The sequence below is a fragment of the Symsagittifera roscoffensis genome, chromosome 10, assembly GCF_963678635.1.
Source record: "Symsagittifera roscoffensis chromosome 10, txSymRosc1.1, whole genome shotgun sequence".
In the NCBI taxonomy this organism is placed as follows: domain Eukaryota; kingdom Metazoa; phylum Xenacoelomorpha; order Acoela; family Convolutidae; genus Symsagittifera; species Symsagittifera roscoffensis.
The window spans coordinates 47,343,415-47,364,597 of record NC_087071.1 but is presented as its reverse complement, the minus strand read 5'-3'; the positions used below and the strand labels follow the sequence as shown (position 1 = coordinate 47,364,597).

Below are 21,183 nucleotides of genomic sequence, written 5' to 3'. Positions count from 1 at the left end.
GATTTCCTGTTTATTACATTGATCAATGTTGTCGTCAACTTTGTTCATTCCATTCTTCAAAACGTTCAACCGTTCCAGAGATTTCTCGACTTTCTGCTTTAAAACACTTTTCAACAATTCAAACTTATGCGTTTGATGATCTTCGTCAACACATTGCAAACATATTGCAAGTACACATGCATTACACCAAAACTTGCAATCATTAACAGGATGAGCGTCACACTTTGGGACAATCGGACCTTTTTCGATTCTCGCCATCTTTTCCAATGGTTCTTCTTTAACAGGAGTGACTTGCGAAGTCTGGCCAGAAGACGAGCAAGAATGTTCGTCTGAGTTAGAAGTCATACTTTTATATCTAAAGAGCAGACATAAAGAATTTGAACTCAGAGAACCAAGATAGTTTTATCAACGGATGCATTCTTAACTAATTAGCACAACAAGTTTACAGAGACTTAGCTATCATTTAGTTGTGCTGATTTGAAATGCTCCGAACTAATCTTTGAGAGGCATGTTATCACAGAGAAGATCAGCACAATCGAAGTAGTATAGCCAAAGACAACAAGCGCTCACTTAAGAGCAGTGGCCTACAGGGCTACTAACTGCAACTGTACTTAAATGACCAAATAGTATTTAAAAATATTGAAAAAGAACAAAATTATTATTTCTAACCTGTTTATTTAATCATCAACGACTCAAAGATTTCAATTAGAACAATTTTCACTTCTCCAGCTCATTTGTTTACACAGAGACTAAGCTGGCACTTCAGGGGGATTAGGAAATTAGACGAAAAGCAAATTAGACGTGATCAACAAAAACAAATTTAGACGTCGATGCAAAATTACAAATATGGGAAACTCGTGTCTGAAATTTGTTTACTGACTACAACTAACTTTCGTTCGCGCTTTCTTAAATGCAAATCAGTTCTTCACATTCCGCAATTGTATAATTTATGCATTTCAAAAATGTTTTATAATATTGAGATTAACGTTTTATAAATCAATTGTGATAAATATTTTAATATGCAATGGAATCATATATTATTTTTTTAATTATGAAAACTTGTTAACTTATGCTTTCCGTCTGAATTTCATTTTATTGGATCCGTCTAATTTGCTTATCGTCTAATTTCCTAACCCCCTTCGCAGACACGAGAGAGAAAACGGATACAATTAGCTCTGAAAAAGCAGAAAAAAGAAAATAGGAAAAAACAAACAAATAACCTGTTAGTTTTGAATTAAATCTAGATCTCAACAGGGACCAAACGATCTCCTCCAGATTCAGAAGTCAGGAAAATAAATCAAGTTAACGACTCGACCAACTGTGCCTGGAATGCTCAAGCACTGGTCAGCAAAAAATGGATAAAACAAGCTTTTTAACTGCTAAAATATGGATCAAAGGTGCCACCAAAATGCGCACCATTTTAAACACGATGCGTTAGAAAAAAAAACAATTCGTAATATAACATTACACTCGCGGGCTCGCTCGTGGTAAAAAAGAAGAATGCAACTTTAGCTCAGATTAAAACCGAAATAAACTAAAAACATATTCTCGGAAACAGAGAAAACAAGACTGCTCGTATATCAGGGCGAAGCCCTGAAGGCATTTTGAGGCTAACTTCAAAAATTTTTGGTTGAAATCTTGACGAATTAAACAAAAAAACTTTTTTCATACAAAAACGCGTTATCTCGCGCCATTATTATTGCATATTGGCCACATTAGCATTTTTCAAACCCCCGTAACTTTATCTAAAAAAGATCACAGGTGAAAAATCTTTTTGCTCCAGACAACAAAATCTTTCAGGAGATTATACCCTTCTAGAATTTTAGTTAAACCATGTAAGAGGCTTGCTTTGATGACTTGATTATCAATTGACATGATACTTTTATCGTAATTCTTGATTCACTAGAAAAAGCCACAATTACCCAACTTCGCAAATTTTGGTTCCGAACTTCGCAAATAAAATGCACCAGAACAATTCTTGCAAAACTCTAAGCAAATAGTTTTCTCTTAAATTTTTGTCTTAACTTCAACTCAGTTTGAATAAAATGAGTTTAAGTTTCCAATTTCAATTATTTTGTCCGGATGATTTAAATCAGCAGTGTACAAACAGACTCGTATTTTTGCAACAAAAAAGGGTAGAGTCAATGAGTTTTTGATGTTGTTCAACGGAATTCTGAGATATTTCTATATCATACGAAAAGATCTATTTATCCACTACATTCTCTATATCCACTTTATCAATTATCAAGAGAAGAAACTATTCGTCAAGAAAACTTTGAAAAATTAAACATAGCCAACAGGCAGTTAGAAAAAAGTCAATGAACACAAAGAAACATAAAAATTGAATTGTTTTTTGAAAACAAAGCCAAGAGGCAGTTGGAAAAGACTTATGAACGCAAGGAATTAGAAAAAATATGATCAATTTATGGTTCACACTTTGATAAATTGAACCCAATTTGAGAAAACTGGATCGATAGGTAATCTTTTGATTTCGCTAGGAATTCTGAAAATTAAACTCGACTTTTAAACCTAGAATTAAATCAGACTTTTGGTGACATTTTAATACTTTCGCTGTTCGATAAGGGAGTTTTCTTTCTTTTTAACAAAAGAAACAAATTGAACTGAAAAACAAATTAAAAGACAAGCCGCGAAAAAAAAAGCGCATTCATCGCCTTCAAAAAATTCAATTACAGAAGATACAAAGACTGCTCATATATCAGGGCGAGGCCCTTAACATTTCGACTGCTCTTTAAGGCTAATTGAAAAGTTTTTAATTGAAAATTTACGAGATAATCGATTTTGTTTTCTATTGTTTTTCCTCATTTCGTCAAACACTAACACACCCTTTGTATTTTACATAGCGTGTGGGGGAACACACTATTTTAAAAACAAAGGGCGTGTTTAGCGTCAAATATTGTTTTTAAAGGGACTCAATTTTCAGCCTCCATTCAATTTGAACGCATTAATTCGTTGTTTACGCGTGTTACAAGAACGTAACATATCGCGAGTCAATTATCTCAAATTGGTCAAACTAGCAATTTTCAAACCCCCGTAACATAAAAAAATGATCACAGGTAGAATATTTTTTAATTTGAACTCAGACCTCCTAAATTTAATTTTGGAGGAGGAGAAAATTGTTCCCTTGGGCGACTCAAATGATCATTAACTGCTTTGATTGAATAAAAAACTAATTCAAGAGCTGTGTTTAAACAATCGTGATGAGATAAAATCTAGAAAAGTGTTTTCGCAAGAATTATTGACACAGAGGTAAACCAAAATTTTCCTATGTCTCGATAAAAACCGAAAACGAGCCCAGCTAAATCTGGAGGTATCAGTTTGACATTGAAAAAACTTGCTATAGTGATTCGGCACGAAAAAAAGTAATTTCAAAAAATGGACTCCACCTAAAACCTTTGTTGATTCTCTGCTAAAATTAGTAGAAATTTTGAGATACTCAATTTTCCCAGGGAGACAAATTTCTCTTGCAAAGAAATAAAAAATCGCAGGTTATGGCTTAAGGAGCAGCTGTGGCCGAGGGGGTAAGGCACACGTCTCTCAAAACGAGGGTCGTGCTTCGAATCCAGCTTCGGTCATGGTTGGAGGGGTCCCAGAGTCATCCGCATCCTCGAGGTGCGACCGGCTACGGCGCGAAATGGATGACAGACATCCCCATTCCCCCACGGTTGGTCCTCCATTTAGTAGGACCGGGGGCTAATAAAAAAAAAGCAGAGAAGATTTCCAAAGCCGGCTTTCTCGACTGAGCACAACCTGAGAAATGGACCGTTAGTTTTCGCATTAAACAAAAAAAACTTCCAAAAAACCGTCAAAGATTCAAAAACTCGACTTGTTTGGAGGCCATAACTATTTTCTTAAGCAAGCTGGCATAGCCATTTATAAAGGTAGGCTATTCGCACCCTGTGCATTAAATCAAAACCTATATTATCAGATTTGGCAGGGTAGTTAGCGAGAAAAATCCAGAAAACGGTCATCGAAGCAAAAATTTGACAACTCCGAGAAGTACAGATTTTTGTGTGACAAAACTGCTCAAAGTGGGAGGGCAGTTTTCGCGAAAAGTCAAAAATTTTCAAAAAAAAAAAACGGCCACAAAATCAAAATTTTCACTTTACCAGGGGCCAAAACAATTGGAGTAAATAAATTGGGCGTATTCGCATGAGCAAACGAGCTTCTAAAAGCCCATTCTCAGAATTGAATCCGAAACCTCGGGTGTGGCAGGGTAGTTTTCGAGAATATTCAAAAAGTTTTAAAAAACGATCAAAAAATCAAAAAATTGATTTTTCAAAGGGCGATAACTTCTTGTGTAAGATTTTTTGTTAGTGTCCGCTTATGCAGAGGAGCTTCCCACTACGCGTTATCTCCTTGAAACTAAAATATTTCGTTTTCGAGAATAGTCGGAAAGATTCACAAAACGGTCAAAAACCAAAAATTTGTATATTCTGAGGGCCATATATTTGTGCAAAAAAATTGGTATTTGCTCATAGCCACTTATGCAGGGGAGTTTTTCAAAACAGTTCAATTCGTTGAAACCAAAAAAATCATATTTGAAAGGGGGTATTTTTTGAGAAAACAAAAAAAAAATCAAAAACATGTGTAATACAATCAGCCACATTTTTTCGAAGGCTGTAGACAGAGTTTCTGAAAAAAACTTAAAAAGACACAAAAAACGCCATATCTCACAATGAAAATTTGAGCAGTATTTGAAGTACAAAATAACAATCACTCAATGTACTTTGATAGCACACCTCCATGGAGTTATATAAAAATTATATCTAAATTAAAAAAAAAAATGAAAAAATCATAAAAATGCCATATCTCGGAAAATCTAAGGATTTGAGCAGTAATAATTGGCGGCTAGATTTACAACCCTTAAGTTTATCCGATATAACAACTCCATAGGGTTGAGAATTTCCAGTTCTGAAAAAAAAAATTAAACCCATGTCTTTTGAAAAAAAATTATAAAAAACGCAAAAAAACGAAAAGCCTAAGGATTTGAACGGTAATATTTAAAGTCCAGATTTACAGCCCCTGAGTGGCCCCAAGAGCACCCTGTCATAGTTTTAAAACAAAGTTCTGTGAAAACTTTTTACATCTAAGTTTTTGAAAAAAAATCATAAAACTGCCATATCTCGGAAACCAAAAAGATTGAGCAGTCATATTTGGAGGGCAGAAATGTCACTCTTCAGTGTACCCTGATAAGACACTACCATAGGAGTGAGTTTTTAATTTCTGTGAAATAAAAACCGAAGCGAAAATTTGCATCTCGAAATAAGGAAAGAACTGAACAGTTAAAGCATTCACGCTTCAACAGATGTATAGTTTAAAAAGGACCTTGGAAATATAAAAGTTGAATTCAAAAAAACATAAAACAGTGTAAAATATTAAAAGTAGTCACACAAGCGAGAACGCAGCTCTATCAAGTTAAAAAAGAAAAAATAGAAATACACCTCGAATTGGAAAAACTCGGCTACGTGCCGGATTCGATCTGCGACCTAGCGATTATGAGTCTCACGCTCTAACCACAGAGCCACCGACGCTTAAAGCTTCCCTGCAACTAGCCATCAAAATTGCAGCAACATGTGCTGAAAAATTGCCAAGTCGATGCAGCAAAATTTTGCATGTAATAAATTGGAACGCATACAGCCAAAATGTTTATAAATTATGCGAGTTGGAAAATTTCTGTAACGAGCTTTTTATCATTGTACTGCTGTTGAAACGAAAACCTTTTTTCGGTTCATTCAATGAATTAAAAATGAATCAACTGTGTTAACTTTTAACTAATCAAATGTCAAAACACATATGTCACTATACTGCTACAGCAGCCTAGCGATTCAAAATGCCACCAGAAGTAGCACTATTATTTGCGACTTGGGTTGGAAAAATGAAGGTTCTTACTAATGCACGTCACCCGCAGTGTAATGAAACATGTCACAATAAGGACTTCTTAAACAACATGCCAAATGCAACGTCAATTAGAAAAATGGATAGATTACTAAAAAATAAATTTTTCATATGGTTGAGAATTTCAAGTTCTGCAAAAAAACACCAACAAATAAAATACTCATGCGCTCTATCAAGGTACACTAAAGTTTTGCAATTCTAGCCTACACAAGGAATTTTTCAACAGGGGCAAAATTTCCAATAATATTCAGAAATTTTATCGGGCTTTTTTTTTGGGGGGGGGGGGATGGTAGCCAGAATTCAGGTGCGAGGGTTACAACCCCTCCCCCCCCACACGCCCTATCGGCACGCCCTATGAGTACTTGAGACTATACTGATTATACTATATGAGACGTATATTATATGTGATATCATCAAACATTCGTAACCTTGTCAGAGGAACAACTTAGACTTCAAGTAGCGATCACCTTTGAAATTGTTCGAAAAAGTCACAATATGTTTCCTGTTTCATTTTGAGAAAACTTCTGAAAACTGCGAGCATAATCGATGAAGTATCTGGCTGTAAATTTTGCAATCGTTTTCGACTACTAGCTTTAAAAGGCATGTCGCAGGATTCCAGTAACCTACATGCATAATTTGGTACTTCTTTACAGTTTTGCCTTGTAATGGCAACGTTGCCTAATTTTGTAATGAGATTTTACATGGCAAGAAAACATAATTATTCTCAGAGAATTTGTTCTTCATACGTAATATGGTAAGCTAACGCATTCAAAAAAATAGTATATGAAACAACTATGATATCGGAAAAGTTAAATTATGGAGAAGAGTCAGAATTTAACTTCATGGGGAATAAAAGAAACAAGACTGCGCGTATCAGGGCTGGGTCCTGAATGTTCCGACTGCCTGTTAAGGTCTATGAAGCAGTAGTAACATGAAAAAACTAATTGTAATAAGAAAAACAGATTTTTTTGAATTTGAGATTTTTCTTTGAAATCATCACCCTATACGACATATAGAGTACAAAAAGATAGATTTCGCTCCTAGTAACGAATCAATTATGACAAACAAGCTTCCTTCAACCAATTTGGAACGATTACTAAGACGGATCAAATCTCCGCTTACGCGTTGAAATATATCGCGCATTAATTGTCCCAATTTTGCCAAAATGGCAATCTTTAAACCCCGGTAACTTTACGAAAACTGATCACAGGTGAAATATCTTTTCAAATTTAAGCTTAGAACAACAATACTTTTTGGATGATAGTTTTAAAATTCCATCAAAAACGCCTAGAAAAAAGTTGAAATTTGTCTGAAGAAAGAAACCTCACCCCGAGCACAAGTTAGAAGTTTTCCATCGGAGTGAAGCTAAGATTTAATTGTCTCCAGGTTTTCGACAATCTATTGTCGAATAAGTCACATTGAGAGCTCCGGCAGAAGGAAGGAAAAGCTCAATTTGTTATGTATCTTTCCCGAAACGTATTTAAGCGTAATTTTTAGAAGACAAACGGTCGTGTTTAGAGAGTCTTGCACGAAGTGTGTGTTTACTGCGCTTTATGTTTCACGTTAGCTCACTTCAGCCAACATCAAACAATTATAACGTGTATACCCTTCAATGGGTTATTGACAAAAATTAATTAAATTTAAGAAATTTAAATTTTCGGTAGTAATTTTTCTGAGGTCAAACAATATTAGACAGTTTTACCTTGTTTTAAGCGTATATAAAACTGTTTTTTTTTAAGTTCAAACAACCTATATATGGTAAAGTACGGTCTTTTGCTAGCTGAAGTGGCTGAATAGTATCGAAAACTTTATTATGTTTCAATTTAAGACAATTTATTTACAAGGAATAGGACCAACATAAGAGCTGTGGCAATTCAAATAAACACTATGTGCAGCTATATAAGTTATTAAATTCTATCGTAAAATTACCCAGAGGCGAAGCAGTATTTCGCAAACACAAGGGAGGAAAGTGCAAAACAAAGAGCTCTAAACAGGCAAAACGGCAAAACAAAGTGAAATAAGGCAAAAAGAAAAGATTAAAAATACAAAGTGAGAAAATTTTTTTGCCGAGGTTGGGACTATCATGTTCTCATATCTATTCGACGATCGCTTGTACTTTAAAAAACACTAGCCACCGATGAAGCGGCTAGAGTTTCTATCAAATTGCCAATGCAAAGTAGCAAAAATTCGACCAAAAAAAAACAACTTCAATTTCGCAGGGTAGTTTCTGAGAAAAAAATTCAAATTAAACAAAATGTCAAAAAAAATTTCGACCGAATTTAGGAATAGCCACTCGAGAAGAAATACCCCAAATTTTTTTTTTTGAAACTTTCACCTCATATTTGTGCTTTCAAAATTTGAGAAAATGAAGAAAAAAAAAACGATTAGGTCAAAAATCCCCCTACAGAAAATTTCGAAGGTCGTAGAACATGGGTAATAATGGAAAGACTCTAGCAAAATATACCGGCACCGAGAATAGCAGCCAATTTTTCCATGGTACCATTTTTTTTGAAAATCAGCACAGTAGTTTTTTTTGAGAAAATTTTTCCGAAGCGTCGCAAAAAAAAAACAAAAAATACCATACATTTTCAAAATACCAGTTTTTTTTTTCAAAGACCTAACCGTAGCCAAAAATAAATCAGCAATATATGCTATTAAAATACCTATGCTCAATTAAGCTTAAATAAGATAAAATTGAAATATACCAAAAGTGCCACCAAATGAGCACTTTTATTCAGGGTGACCACTTTTCTTGAGAGAAAAATAGTGACTATGACAATTTTCGAATTTTTTGTCGAGCTTTTATTTAGTTCGTCCAAATTAATTTTTCAAGCTCTTTCAAAGCACTAAAAAGTCCCTGTTTTGGCCAAAATTTCTGCGCCGCAGGCATAATTTTGAATAAACAGGCTGAAAAAGTCAGTTTTAGGCACTTTTTGAAAAATGTTGAAAAAAAAATTGCGTTTTTTCGGCGCGCGCTCCCCCCTCAATTTTAGTATATATTGGCGCCAAAAATTTTAGGATCCGTCACCAAAAACCGTTGTAAATAGTGACTTTTAGTGAACATTGAAAAAATAGTGACCAATTAGTGACCAATAGTGACTGGTCACTAAAATAGTGACCCAGTGGTCACCCTGCTTTTATTTGCAACGTAGGTTGTAAAAAAACTTTCGTGAAAATGAATAAGCTTCTCTTGTGTAATGAGTTATTGAACCAGCTAGAAACTAAATTTTATTCTTCCATGCGAAGCAAAATAATTAAAATTGGGAGATGCTATTTCTAAAGTACACGTTATCCGAGCATTTTCTTGTATGCAGTCATATGATGAAGCTCAGCTGCATCTTTAATAAAAAATGGGGCGTCAATCAACCATTTAGAGGACGGGTAAAAAGGGAAGAGAAAAAAGAGGGTACAAAATCAAGCTGAGAACAGATGGCACAGAGAAAAAAGGGGAAAAGCTTTAAAAAAAACTAGAGAAGAGAAAAATAAATAATTTTAGTCAATTTGGCAGCGAAAAATGCGAACTCGTTTCAAAACATAAACGCTTGTTTCCGCAATTAATCACAACTTTGCAAAGACGCAAGCAAAGATTCCATAAGGTCTGACTAGTTTGACCACAACTCTAAGTCATTCTTCCATTTGTATTCATCACACGACAACGAAATCACACACACGACAACGAAATCACATGAAAAAAAAACGCAAATTGCCATTTTTATAATTTCAATAAATAAACAAATTTCAAAATAACATTTACGACGAAAGCAAAACCGATCAACAATTTTTCAAAACAATCAAATCTTCATTTCAGTATAATATTTGAAATATTCGAACCTCTTTAACTAACATACCCCCCCCCCCCCCCCCCCAACATTCATTACCCAGAAAATTTAATTCACTCATAAAGGAATTATCTGATGTTTAAGCAAATAGGAAAGGAATACATAGCAAAAAATCTACCCCTTTTCTCGATGTGAGATTGGGCAGAAGCTGCGATGGGGCTTTTAAAGAGACCTCAATTTTCAAACAGCATCTTCTATCACAATATCAATTTAATTTATATCTTCTCATAATGCACAAGCAGCTCCAGCATGACATTCCTCTTTCCCGTCGAGTCTTCGTATTCACTCCATGGGAGGAGAGTGGCGAACTTGATCTTGTAGCTGGTGGAGTTTGAGTTGAATGTGTGACCCACTACTGTTTTAGTCAGATTGTGGTGACTGTTCATCACACTCAACAATGAGAACTGAGAGTAAAAAAGGTACTCGTTTAGTCCAAAAGTCATTTTTAAAGATTTCTCTTCTGCTAAAACTTTGTGAATGACTCTAATTGACAAGTTGAAGCCAATCGATTTGTCAAAAACTTGAATATTGCCAACTGGCAGTTGGAAAAAGAGTACTGAACGCAAAAAACAGAAAAAAAACTAACTTGATTTCAAAAAAAAACTTTAAAAAAATTACAGAAAAAAATATATGCCTTTTAAACTATTTGAATTTTAAACAATTTATGATTGGTTCTTTTTGATAAAATTGACCCAATTTGGAAATACAGTTAGAAAAGAGTCAATGGACGCAAGGAAACGTCCGATTTCGACAAAAATATTTGGCTTAAAGCTCTGCATTTCTAGAACAATTTATGACTGACACTTCGCGATAAAATTTACCCAATATGAGAAAACTAGATCAATATGTAAAATTTATATTTCGCTGGGAAATCTAATAATTAAATTCCTTTTTCGAAATTAGAAGACGATCACGTTTTTCCTGACCTTTACACTTTAGCTGTTCGATAGTTGAGTTTGCCTTCCTTCTAACAAAGGAAAGGACATGCATTTAAAAAAATCAAACATCAAACCGCGAAAATTCAAAATTGAGCGTGAACAAATTTTAAGACTTTTTTCCCGAAAAAAATCACGACCGAAATAGAGTACTCCCAACGATCATTATTCTTAACCAGCATGCATTATAATGCCACTGGAAATTCTAGATTTAAAATTGCATTCTGTTGAATTTCTACTTTGCTTCATAGATAGGTTTTCACTTTTAAAAATCCGTGATTAAAATACCAAACGAGTACCTTGAAGTCAGCCTTCACCTCCCATTTTGATTTTTTCGAATCAGGTTTATCCGGTTTTTCTATAGGATGGCAAGATATCTTTGTAGCCAACAAATTATTTTCCTTCTTTTTGAACAAGCGAAATGCTGACAACGTACAGGGGTTGACAGTGAACTTGAACCTTTGTGTCTGCATGGAATAAGGTAATGTTTTCACCGTCGGAGATTTCAGCGTAGATTTAACCCAAAAGAAATCGTCGTCTGTTTTCTGTAACACTTTCAAAACCTTCGACAGAATTTTCTCATCAACTTCATGAGTTAAACCATTGGCCATGTTTTTCAATTCAGACATATGTTCTGTGAACACATTAGGTAGTTCACGAATTTCATTGCACTCACGTTGTCTACGTATGAACAACTTGACTTGGTTGTTGTGGAAGTCGATTTCATTCTGACATGCGACTATGTTGCTTTCGACATAGGACATGTTTTTCTTCAGGAAATCAAGTCTGTAGATGGCTTCTTTCACCTGAAAACATGAAGTTGAAACTCAACTTTCTTGCAGTCTCGACCGTAACAAGCGGCTAGGATAAGTGAGGCGAAACTGGATCTCTTTAACTATTTCCCCCATAGGATACCCAGTAACGAATTGCCACCCCAACTAAACAATAATTCAATGGTTAAGCATATGTAAGCTTTGTACCTGGTAACGAATCCCTCGTTGCAAAAGGGGGAATAGTTAGAGAGATCCGCAAAAATCCCAGGACCGAAAAAGGCTAAAAAATTGCATGCAGTTCTTTAGCAGGGACGCAAAAGCAGTTCATCCTGAAGAACTTAAAAACTCGTGTACTTCTTGTCGTTTTCCTCGCTGCTTATGGTTTTAACTTGAATATTTAACAAAAGCTTGAAAAAATTCGGGCAAAACTTTGACCTGCAACGGTACAAATTTGGACGACGGATGACCCGAAATGCTACGAATTTCAACTTTACTGCCATCAGAAATCGCTACTGATTTTACAACTTGTCTATATTGTACTCTATGACGGACACTTTTAAGCCTTGTAAGTATTTTACTACTGATGCTCAAGCATATTTTTACCTTGTAATCTATGATGGAGTCTAGGAGGAGGAAACTATGGCCCCTGTGTGCATTTTGGACACACTTGAGACAGATGGCCACACTGCACTCCTGACACCAGAATGCACACTCCACCAACACATGTCGCTCACACTTCGGCACCGATGAACTCTACAGGCAGAAAGATATAAGATAATTATTATTTGCATTACAATATTTGTATTGTAAAATGAGTAATTATGTTCTAATTTCAGTTTTACTTTAAAGTTACCAATATTGAATCAAACCAGTTATACAAAGTAATTTGCTGGTTTGCCGCGGAGCCAAGTTTGCAAAAAAAGCCTTCACCATTAATCCACAAAACTTTGGAGATATCGCAACTTATCAAAACTTTAAAAATCTCAGAAGAAAAACTTACTGATGCCAGTCTTAGTATTGAGGTAGACTCTCAGTAGAATTATTTTGTAACTTTAGTCTCAGACTTTGTACAACCAAACTTAATTTGATTTAGAAATGATTGGAATTTCTTGTTCAAAGCTGGAGAAAAAGGTGATTACAGCGAACAACCTCATGTTGCTAATCATGATTTAGGAGGGGGGCGCGTCCCCCCCCTCAGGGATTCGAAAACCTGCCGACCCAAAGGGTACAAGCCCCCCCCCCCTTTGTAATATTTTCAGATATCCATTTTTGGCTGACGGACCTTAAAATTTTTCTAAAGGCGCCTTTGGCGCCAATATACACTAACTTTGATGGAGGAGCGCGCGCCAAAAAAACGCGATTTTTTGGTCACTTTTCAAAAAAAAGTGCCTAAAACGCCTTTTTTGGCCTGTTTTTTCAAAATTTTGCCTCCGGCGCAAGAAATTTGACCACAACGGTCTTTTTGGTGCTTTGGAAGAGCTCAGAAAATCAATTTGATCGACCTAAAAAGAAGGTCGACAAGATTTTCGAACTTTTTTGAAAATCCGAACCCCCCCTCGAGAAAATCCTAGATCTGCCCATGTTGCTAATCATGTTGCCAGAAACAAGGATATTCTCTCAGTCAATATCGCTTTCATTATGGTTGCCAAATCACAAAGCAGTGAGACCCACGGGGCACAAGCCAAAGCAGCGAAGAGAGCAGGCGTCGATCCATAGCTCACACCGTTTATCATGAATGAGCGTAGACGACTTGTAATCGGAAAAAACTCTACATGCAATAAACCAACACTAAGAATTAGGTAGAGGGACTCACTTTCTCCAGATCATTTCAATCTAAGATCTTCCAGAGACAACGGGTTTCACATTTGGCACAGTGAACGTTGTGAACCTGGTCTTTGTGTTCTGACAGAAACCGAACTTATTCTCGAAGATCAGATGGATAAATTAGAAGGATTTGCAGAAAGGGGGTTAAATTTACGCGCCAAGAGAGAGTTGGACACAAACCAAGGACTCAGAAGCAGTTGTGGATTCTGGTAACTTAAGGGTTTAGGATGGCCAAAGAAACATAAATGACAAAACTCAAGCCCACATCGATACTGGAGGATTGGGGATTGATAGTTCTATCATAAAAGAGAAATATTGTGAGGCTAAGACAGTAAAAAAAGCAAAAAAAAAACATCCTTTCAGTGAAGAAAAATCAAATTTAAGAAAGATTAAACCCTGAACAAAACAAAGATTGACAATATTCGATTACTCATGACTTATTTGGTCCCCGCTGCAAGCAACTCCACCCTGAACAAATTATAAGTCGTTGAATACACAGTTCGCCGAGCTCTGTAGATCATCAACACACTAAATGCGAAGTACTTTCCGTGCAGCAGCACAATAAACTTCTGTCCACTCAATTTTTTAAATATCATTCCCCATTCATTTATTTCCCGTCCTCTTCAACACAAATCAAATCAAACTTCAAATCAATTTTCAAAGAAAAACTGGACCAAATATTTTGCGAGCGCCATGATTTTAACCCCTCCCCCCTTTTAACAATTTAACAATAACACCGACAAAATCAACTTGGTTTTAAAAAATCACTAAATACGTTACCAACGCAGTCAATGACGCTCGTCCTCTCAAACTTCTCCCTTTGCGCTCACCTGACATTTCCTCGATCGAGGAACTGCTCTCTCGATCAACTAGAAGCACGTTAGCGCAACTCAGATCAGGCTATTCCCCGTTTTTAATTTGCGGCGGCGTGGTGAGATAAAGGGAGCTGATTAAAAACCTAGATATTAGGCATATTCGACAGTCATAGTAAAATAAGAAAATTGAAATTTTTTTTGCAGTTTTTTGAATTTAAAAGTTTTCGATTCCAAAAAGGCGCCAAAATATTCTAAAAAATTAACTTTACTCGAGTAAAACTACGTTTAAACGTTTTAAATTGAGCTATTGCAAGCTTTTAAGCCATTAAAACAAGCTAGTGTAAGCCTGCTCGCTCGCTCTAGTCGCTCGAATTGAGAGTAAAGACCAAAAGTTTCAAACCGGTTTTCTCGACACTAGGAAAAATCAAATCACGACTGTGAGGGCATTAAAATGATATATGACTCAACTCTCTCCGATGAGTAATTGTAATCGCTGATTTTGAAAAACGAAAAATCTGCATTTGCATTGCAAAAAAACTTGTGGTAAATCGCATAATTGAATATTTGTTTCAGCGAACCATTCAACCTGTCTAACCTTTTTGACGAAGCTGTTGGTTTGTCCATACATGTCTGCGGAGTCCTTCCTCCTGAGCCAGGTGGAGCCATAGATCTGGGCCACTTCGTCCTCTATCTCCGGAGTGGTCGAGTTACCACTACACAACCACAGCAACAAAGTCCAACTTTTGCGGACAAGTGATTCAAATGCAAATTGTTTACTAGATTTTCGTTTCTTAAACAAATCTCTCGGCAAAAAAGATCTGAAACTTCTCTGAGAAAAAACTGAATCTGTCAATAGTTTAATTCCGAAAAAAGCCCTTTATATCATTTTGAAAAATTCCTTCAGCAATTCCCGATCAAAACCAGTACTAAATTGGGAAATCAATTTAGAATCTCGTTACTGTATAGGCAAATGAAAAAATAACGGTTGCTTTGGATCGAATATATATGGGCAAACTCCAACAAATTCAGCTATAACTGTTGCAAAACTTGAAAAACGCATTATGTCTCCTGAGACTTAAATTAAATGGCTGCTGTGTTCGTACGACTGGTCCTGACTCTGAGCCAGATGAGAATCCTTCCCTCCTCCCTCTCCCCCTCCCCCTCCCCCGCCAGCTGCCCCTTTGGATGAAGTAGGCTGCTGTTGCTCTTTTGCCTGTTTCTTATTCTCATTTCCATCCAAATTTTTATCTTCTGAATCTAAATTTGAACATTCAGTTGTTCTCAGTGTATGAACAAAAAATGTCTGTTTTTAGAAAATGTGAAATAGTTTCAACTGAGGATTTTCCATACAGATTTCTCAGAAGACTTCTGCGATGCTGAAAATACCTTACAGAGCATCATATACAACGAGTAATTTTTCTACGGGTCGGTTTTTCGAAAAAAAAAATTAAAAGTTTGTCGACCTTTTTTATAGGTCGACCAATTTGATTTTCCCAGCTCTTCGAAAAATTCTAAAGGACCGTATTTTGTGGAAAGCGTTCTCGACGCAGGCAAGTTTATGAAAAAACAGGCTAAAAATGACATTTTCAGCACTTTTAAAAAGATTTTAATCGTTTTTTTTTTTCGGAGCGCGCTCCCCTCAAATTAAGAAGTTATATCGGCGCCGAAAGCGCCTTTCGAAAAAGATTTGAGGTTGACCAGCCAAAAATGGATCTACAAAATTATACCAAACGGGAGACCCTTTGGAAAATTTTTGCAACCAGAATTGAAGGGGACGGTCACCCCAGCCTCCCTCGGCACGCTACTGTTTACAGCAGTAACTCTTCAACAAATTACTGATTTGAATAAATTCCTGTATTTTAGAAGCTTCAAAAGATTCGTGTTTATCTATTTTGCCGTTAACTGCTTAAACTTCAGAAAATTCCATATTTACTTATAACTTTTGCGTCAAAATTTAAGCCGCTCACTAACACTAAGCCAGTCACTTATTCCACTTGTATAATACTAGATCATGAAGATCTAGAAGATAATAAGATATATCAAATAATAAGAACATGATTACCTGTTTGAGGCCACCCGTCCGATGACATGACGATGCTCTTATGGCTCTCATACAAAAAGTTCCAGTCCTGAGTGTTGCTTGGATCTACATCTAGTGAATCGTCAAGGAACCTTTGCATTCAAAATACATTCGAACATAACTCAAACTGAAATCACACAGGCTTTCCAACTTTGAACTCACCTACACACTAAAAACCTTAAACTAAAACACACGTGCTCAAAAAGTTCCGTGCTTTAATTGAAAAAAGCAACGCTACTATACACTGAAAAGTTTAAACCGCTCACTTACACTAAGCCAGTCACTTATTTCACTTGTAGAAATCTCCGCCTACGCGTTAATAGCGCGAAATATAGAGCAGTCTATGGAGCAGTATTAACATAAAATTTAAATGTAAAAATAAAGATTTTTTTTAAATTTGAGATTTTTTGTGAAAATCATACCCCCACACGCAATATAACAAACGAAATAGAAAGTAAGAACTATGTAACGACGCAAAAAACTTTTCAACGTGCATGTTTTGTTCGCGTTTCTCTCGTGTGTTTTTATAGACTAGTGGACAAAATTAAGCGCAAATTCAGGTTTTTACTCTCTAAAACACCTGTTTTCACTTTGACAACATTTAGTTTGAAATTCAGAAAAGTTTTTACATATACCAAGAGAAAATGATCAGAGCTACCCTAAGAAATAATCAAAGTATGGTTTTAACAGAGGCGAACTTGCACTTCGCATATACAAACAAAAACATGACAGATAACGCTAATGAGTCTACAAAATTTGTGAAGTGACACACGCCAATTATGACACATTAGCAGTACCAGTCAATTTGAAAAAAAATAACCAACTAACATGCCTCAATTTATAGAGCAGTCTATGGAGCAGTAATAACATAAAATTTAAATGTAATAAAAATAAAGAATTTTTTTTAATTTAGATTTTTTGTGAAAGCATCCTCCCACACGCCATATAAAATACAAAATGATATATCTCACTCCTAATAACAAATCAATTATGGCAAATAAGCTTTCTTGAACCAATTTGGAACTATTTCTATGACGGGTTAAATCTCCGCCTACGCGTTATTAGCGCGAAATATATCGCTTTAATTGTCCCAAGTTGGCAATTTTTAAACCCCCATAACTTTACGAAAAATAATAACAGTGAAACATTTTTTCAAGTTTAAGCTCAAGATAACAATACTTTTTGAATGATATACAAAATCCAGTCAAAAATGGCTGATAAAAAGTCGAAATTTGTCAGAAGAAAACAACCACCCCGAGCACAAATATTCCGTTACTTTCGTTACGAAAGTCGGATCAATAATAGTCTATGTGAATATCCTTAGCATTTGCTGTACTTAATAGCTGGTTATTGATCATAATGAACACCGTTCAAAATGAACACACTTTATCACAACATTATTTGCGACTTGGGTTGGAAAGAAAAAGATAGTTCATACTTGCTAGCGTAAAAACTTACCAACCCAATCCGGGTCTGAAAAGGCCAGTTTTCCGCATCGTAGTGAATTCTTTCTCAAATAAGCGGAGTAAAACAATTGTTCATGTCACGTGAATCAATCTCAGCGCGAGAAAAACGGAAACAATCAGTGTGAAAACTTCGGACGCTGCTTACTTTTTCACGCGAAGTATAAGTCTTCTTGCAAATGAAGAAAACTGGCATTTTCAAACCCGGAAACAACTGGTAGGTGTTTGAAATCAAAACTTGATAAACTCTTAGATGGGGTTGCTCCGATCATATCCTCTTGGTCTATGTAAAACATTTTCTGAAATTCGAAATGAATAATGTCCAAAGAGGACATTGAAAACAGGCATTTTAGAGAGTAAAAACCTGAACTTGCGCTTAATTTTGTCCACTAGTGTACCAGACAAGCAACATCTTATAGTAGAAGGAAAGAAAGAAAAATAGTACATCTCGAAAAATTTTAGCATCTCCAAACTGCGTGTCTCTGTATCACAATATTTCTCGATGCAAAAGATAGCTGTTGTTTATCTACTATCTAAAAGAATTGTTCCAAATTAAAAGAATTCTGAATTGAACCCAAAAGAAAATACAAAATTGCTCTTTGCAAGAATTGTAACCAAATTCCTCGGACAATAAAATGATCGGACGGGACGCTCTACGAGTCATAAAAATACAAACATTTTGGCACAACGGACTAAGCTATTCGTAGTAAAAACTACTCTCTCCATTTTCAGAACCTGAAACAGATCGTATTGGGAGCCACTGATGAACATAGCCAACAGACAGTAGAAAAAAGTCAATGAACGCAAGTAAACATCAAAACTCAATTTGAAAACTGGATCAATAGATAAAGTTTTAAATCCTCTGGGAAACTTGAAAATTGAATTCGATTTCTGAAAGTCAATAACGTTTTTTGTGACCTTAACACGTCGGCTGTTGGAGTCATAGTGGAGTTTTCCTTCCTTTCAACAAAGTAAATGAACAAAGAAATCAACAAAGGTCAATTCGTGAAAAATTAAATTTGAGCCTGAAAAATTTTTCCTTGAATTCCTGAACTTTCCTTTAAAAAACAAATGAAAAACACGATCTGTAGACTTTGTACTATTTCAATCGTCTCTTAAAAAATCGGCTCTCAATCGACTGTTTGGATACTCAGCGGACGAAAAAGCTTGGCTTCGGGCATATTAGTAAAAAGAAAACAAACAACGTAACGATTGAACTAAAAACTGCAACACCACTTCTAATTAGACTATTTGTCTCAACGCCTAAATAAGGAATTTGAAATACTTATATCCAAATCGAGGCTGAAAGGAATCAAATATGACGCCACACTTTACCCCTATAGGCTTTCTTTGTGGTAGAAAAAAATCGGGTGAAGATACTGCCGCACTCAAACTATTTGGGTTTGCGCGCACTCAAAATATTTGGGTTTGCGCGCACTCAAACTATTTGTGTTTGCGCGCACTCAAACTATTTGGGTTTGCCCGCACTCAAAATATTTGGGTTTGCGCGCACTCAAAATATTTAAGTTTGCGCGCACTCAAAATATTGGGGTTTGCGCGCTGATTACCATATAAAACTAGATGAAAGCGCGCATGATTTAGTCCAGAAATAGACAAATTTCCATCCTTCAAAACTCCAACATGCGATGAAAAATGATCGCAGGTTAAATGATCGCATATCTTGAACTGAGTAGAAAATGTCCCTTTAACTATTAGTTCATTTTGCACAAATATTAGAATCACCGAAAGACAGATTGAAAAAATAACACTACGCATTTGGATGCCTGATAAAGCTACACTGAGGGTAATTGCTATTGAATTCATTTTCATATACGCCTAAATTACTCAGAGATTTCATGAGTTTGATCAAAACTTGTTAATATTAGTTGAACAAAACTTAAATAACTTTCCTTCAAAATAACTCAAACCAAAATCACTGAGACGCATGCTTGAAAAAAAATTTGAATACAGAGCCGAAGCAGAGCTTCGCTCCACTTGCTATACTGCACAACCATAGTGTGACAAACTAGCAAATAGAACATGAGACAAAATCACCAAAATTTTGAAACATTTATTTCGATTTGTCTTGAAAAAATGTTTTTTTTTTAAAGAAAAACATGCCAAGTAAAACCATAAAACTGTAAATTAGCATCAAAACAAAATTTAGGAGCGGCAACAAACCAGACGACTACTCTTGATCAGGCACCAGTTGAGCCCAAAAAAATGGATATTTTTTTGAAAAAGCTTCTAGAAATACTCACACATAGGATACTGTTTTCGCTGATTAAAAGACGCAAAATCAAACCACTAAGCCGATTTGATAAAAACAAAAACTTTTAAGCCGTAACTTTTAATTAATTTTAAAAATAAGTTGAATGAATTTAAAACGGAAGGTTGAATGATTCTGTCATTCAAACAACTTGCTTACAGGGAAACTTTGCACGTTCCAAATTACTAAATCTCGAGCGTAGTAATCGCATGAGTAATTATTACGTGAATATAAACCGACGCAGCAGAAACTCAAAAAAAGTTCAAAAAACGTTTTCTAATTCACAAACTATTTTTGAAATTTCAAAAAAAAAATGCAGCAAAAATTACGCAAAAAATTTCCAAATTCGATTAACTATACCATTCAGACTTGGCATTCATAATTTTAGACAGCTAAAAGTTCAACAAGAGTCCATGCTACGGGAACTAAGCCGAAAAAATTATAGACAGATGATCGTCCGAAAAAATAGAAAATTTCCAGTTTGTAAAAAAAATCAGGTTTGCAGGATTCAAACTCAACTCAATGGTTTTGTCGTCTCAAGCATAGGCGTTAGCTCTACGCCAGATGCTCTGAATCGTTCATCAAATTTGAATTTAAAGCAAGCTGAAACATATTAATTTACGAATTCTTGTGAGCTAAGTTCTGTGAGGGAAAAAAGTCTGCCGGTTGCCACATTCTTGCTTATCGCAATGGTAGCTATGCTTTAAAAAAACTTCAATTTTGACTGAACAGATGCCGTTATACATCAGCAATGCAAAAATAAACCAGAAACAATAAAAGAAACTACAATGAGCATAAATTATGTCAACTGCCAGCAATAACAAAAAGATGAATTACTTTGCCTAGAAGCTTGCTGGTGTACATCAATGAAAAAAAAACCGAATTACAAGTTGTTAGGGATGATACAAAATTGGCGCATAAAAATACTAAAGAGCAGTATATAGCAGGATTCGAGTCACTTGTGTGCAGATGGCGAACATATCTCTATGTCACTAGGCGTCGGATCACGATAAATTTGCAACGAAAGGCAATTGCTGTTGAACTGATTTCCATTTACTCAAATTTATCACACTCAATTCATACCTCAATTCTATAAATTGCAATTATAGAATGGTGGATTTATTTCGCAGTGTATTTGGATTAAAACCGAGCGGTTACTGGGATAAAATGTATGAGCGCAGCGCTTTTGGTTTTGACTTTCAATGTTTCCACGGCTATATTGAAGCCGAACCTAGTCAGGTAGGGGTCACTCAATGTTATTGAGCTCGA

At 35.6% G+C, this 21,183-nt stretch overlaps 1 protein-coding gene across 2 annotated transcripts; it reads right to left on the bottom strand.

Moving 5' to 3' along the window:
* Positions 1-9,878: 9,878 nt before the first annotated feature.
* On the bottom strand, positions 9,879-16,305 carry LOC134855422 (uncharacterized). Of its 2 annotated transcripts, none has more exons than XM_063871945.1 (6): positions 16,165-16,305; positions 15,206-15,359; positions 14,698-14,815; positions 12,067-12,216; positions 10,990-11,496; positions 9,879-10,159 (listed from the first exon to the last, which is right to left on the bottom strand). In XM_063871945.1, exons 1-6 carry the CDS (start codon positions 16,280-16,282, stop codon positions 9,971-9,973), a joined length of 1,236 nt encoding a protein of 411 aa, XP_063728015.1. In that variant the 5' UTR covers positions 16,283-16,305; the 3' UTR covers positions 9,879-9,970. The 2 variants fall into 2 exon arrangements, with proteins under 2 accessions (XP_063728015.1, XP_063728016.1); XM_063871946.1 differs by having other exon boundaries at positions 9,997-10,145.
* Positions 16,306-21,183: the final 4,878 nt, after the last annotated feature.

Coding starts and splice junctions, on each gene's coding strand:
- LOC134855422 (XM_063871945.1), bottom strand. CDS start 16,282: ATGCAAAGGTTCCTTGACGATTCACTAGATGTAGATCCAAGCAACACT. Junction 15,360..16,164: donor GGACGGGTGGCCTCAAACAG/GTAATCATGTTC, acceptor GTTCAAATTTAG/ATTCAGAAGATAAAAATTTG. Junction 14,816..15,205: donor GCTCAGAGTCAGGACCAGTC/GTACGAACACAG, acceptor GTGGTTGTGTAG/TGGTAACTCGACCACTCCGG.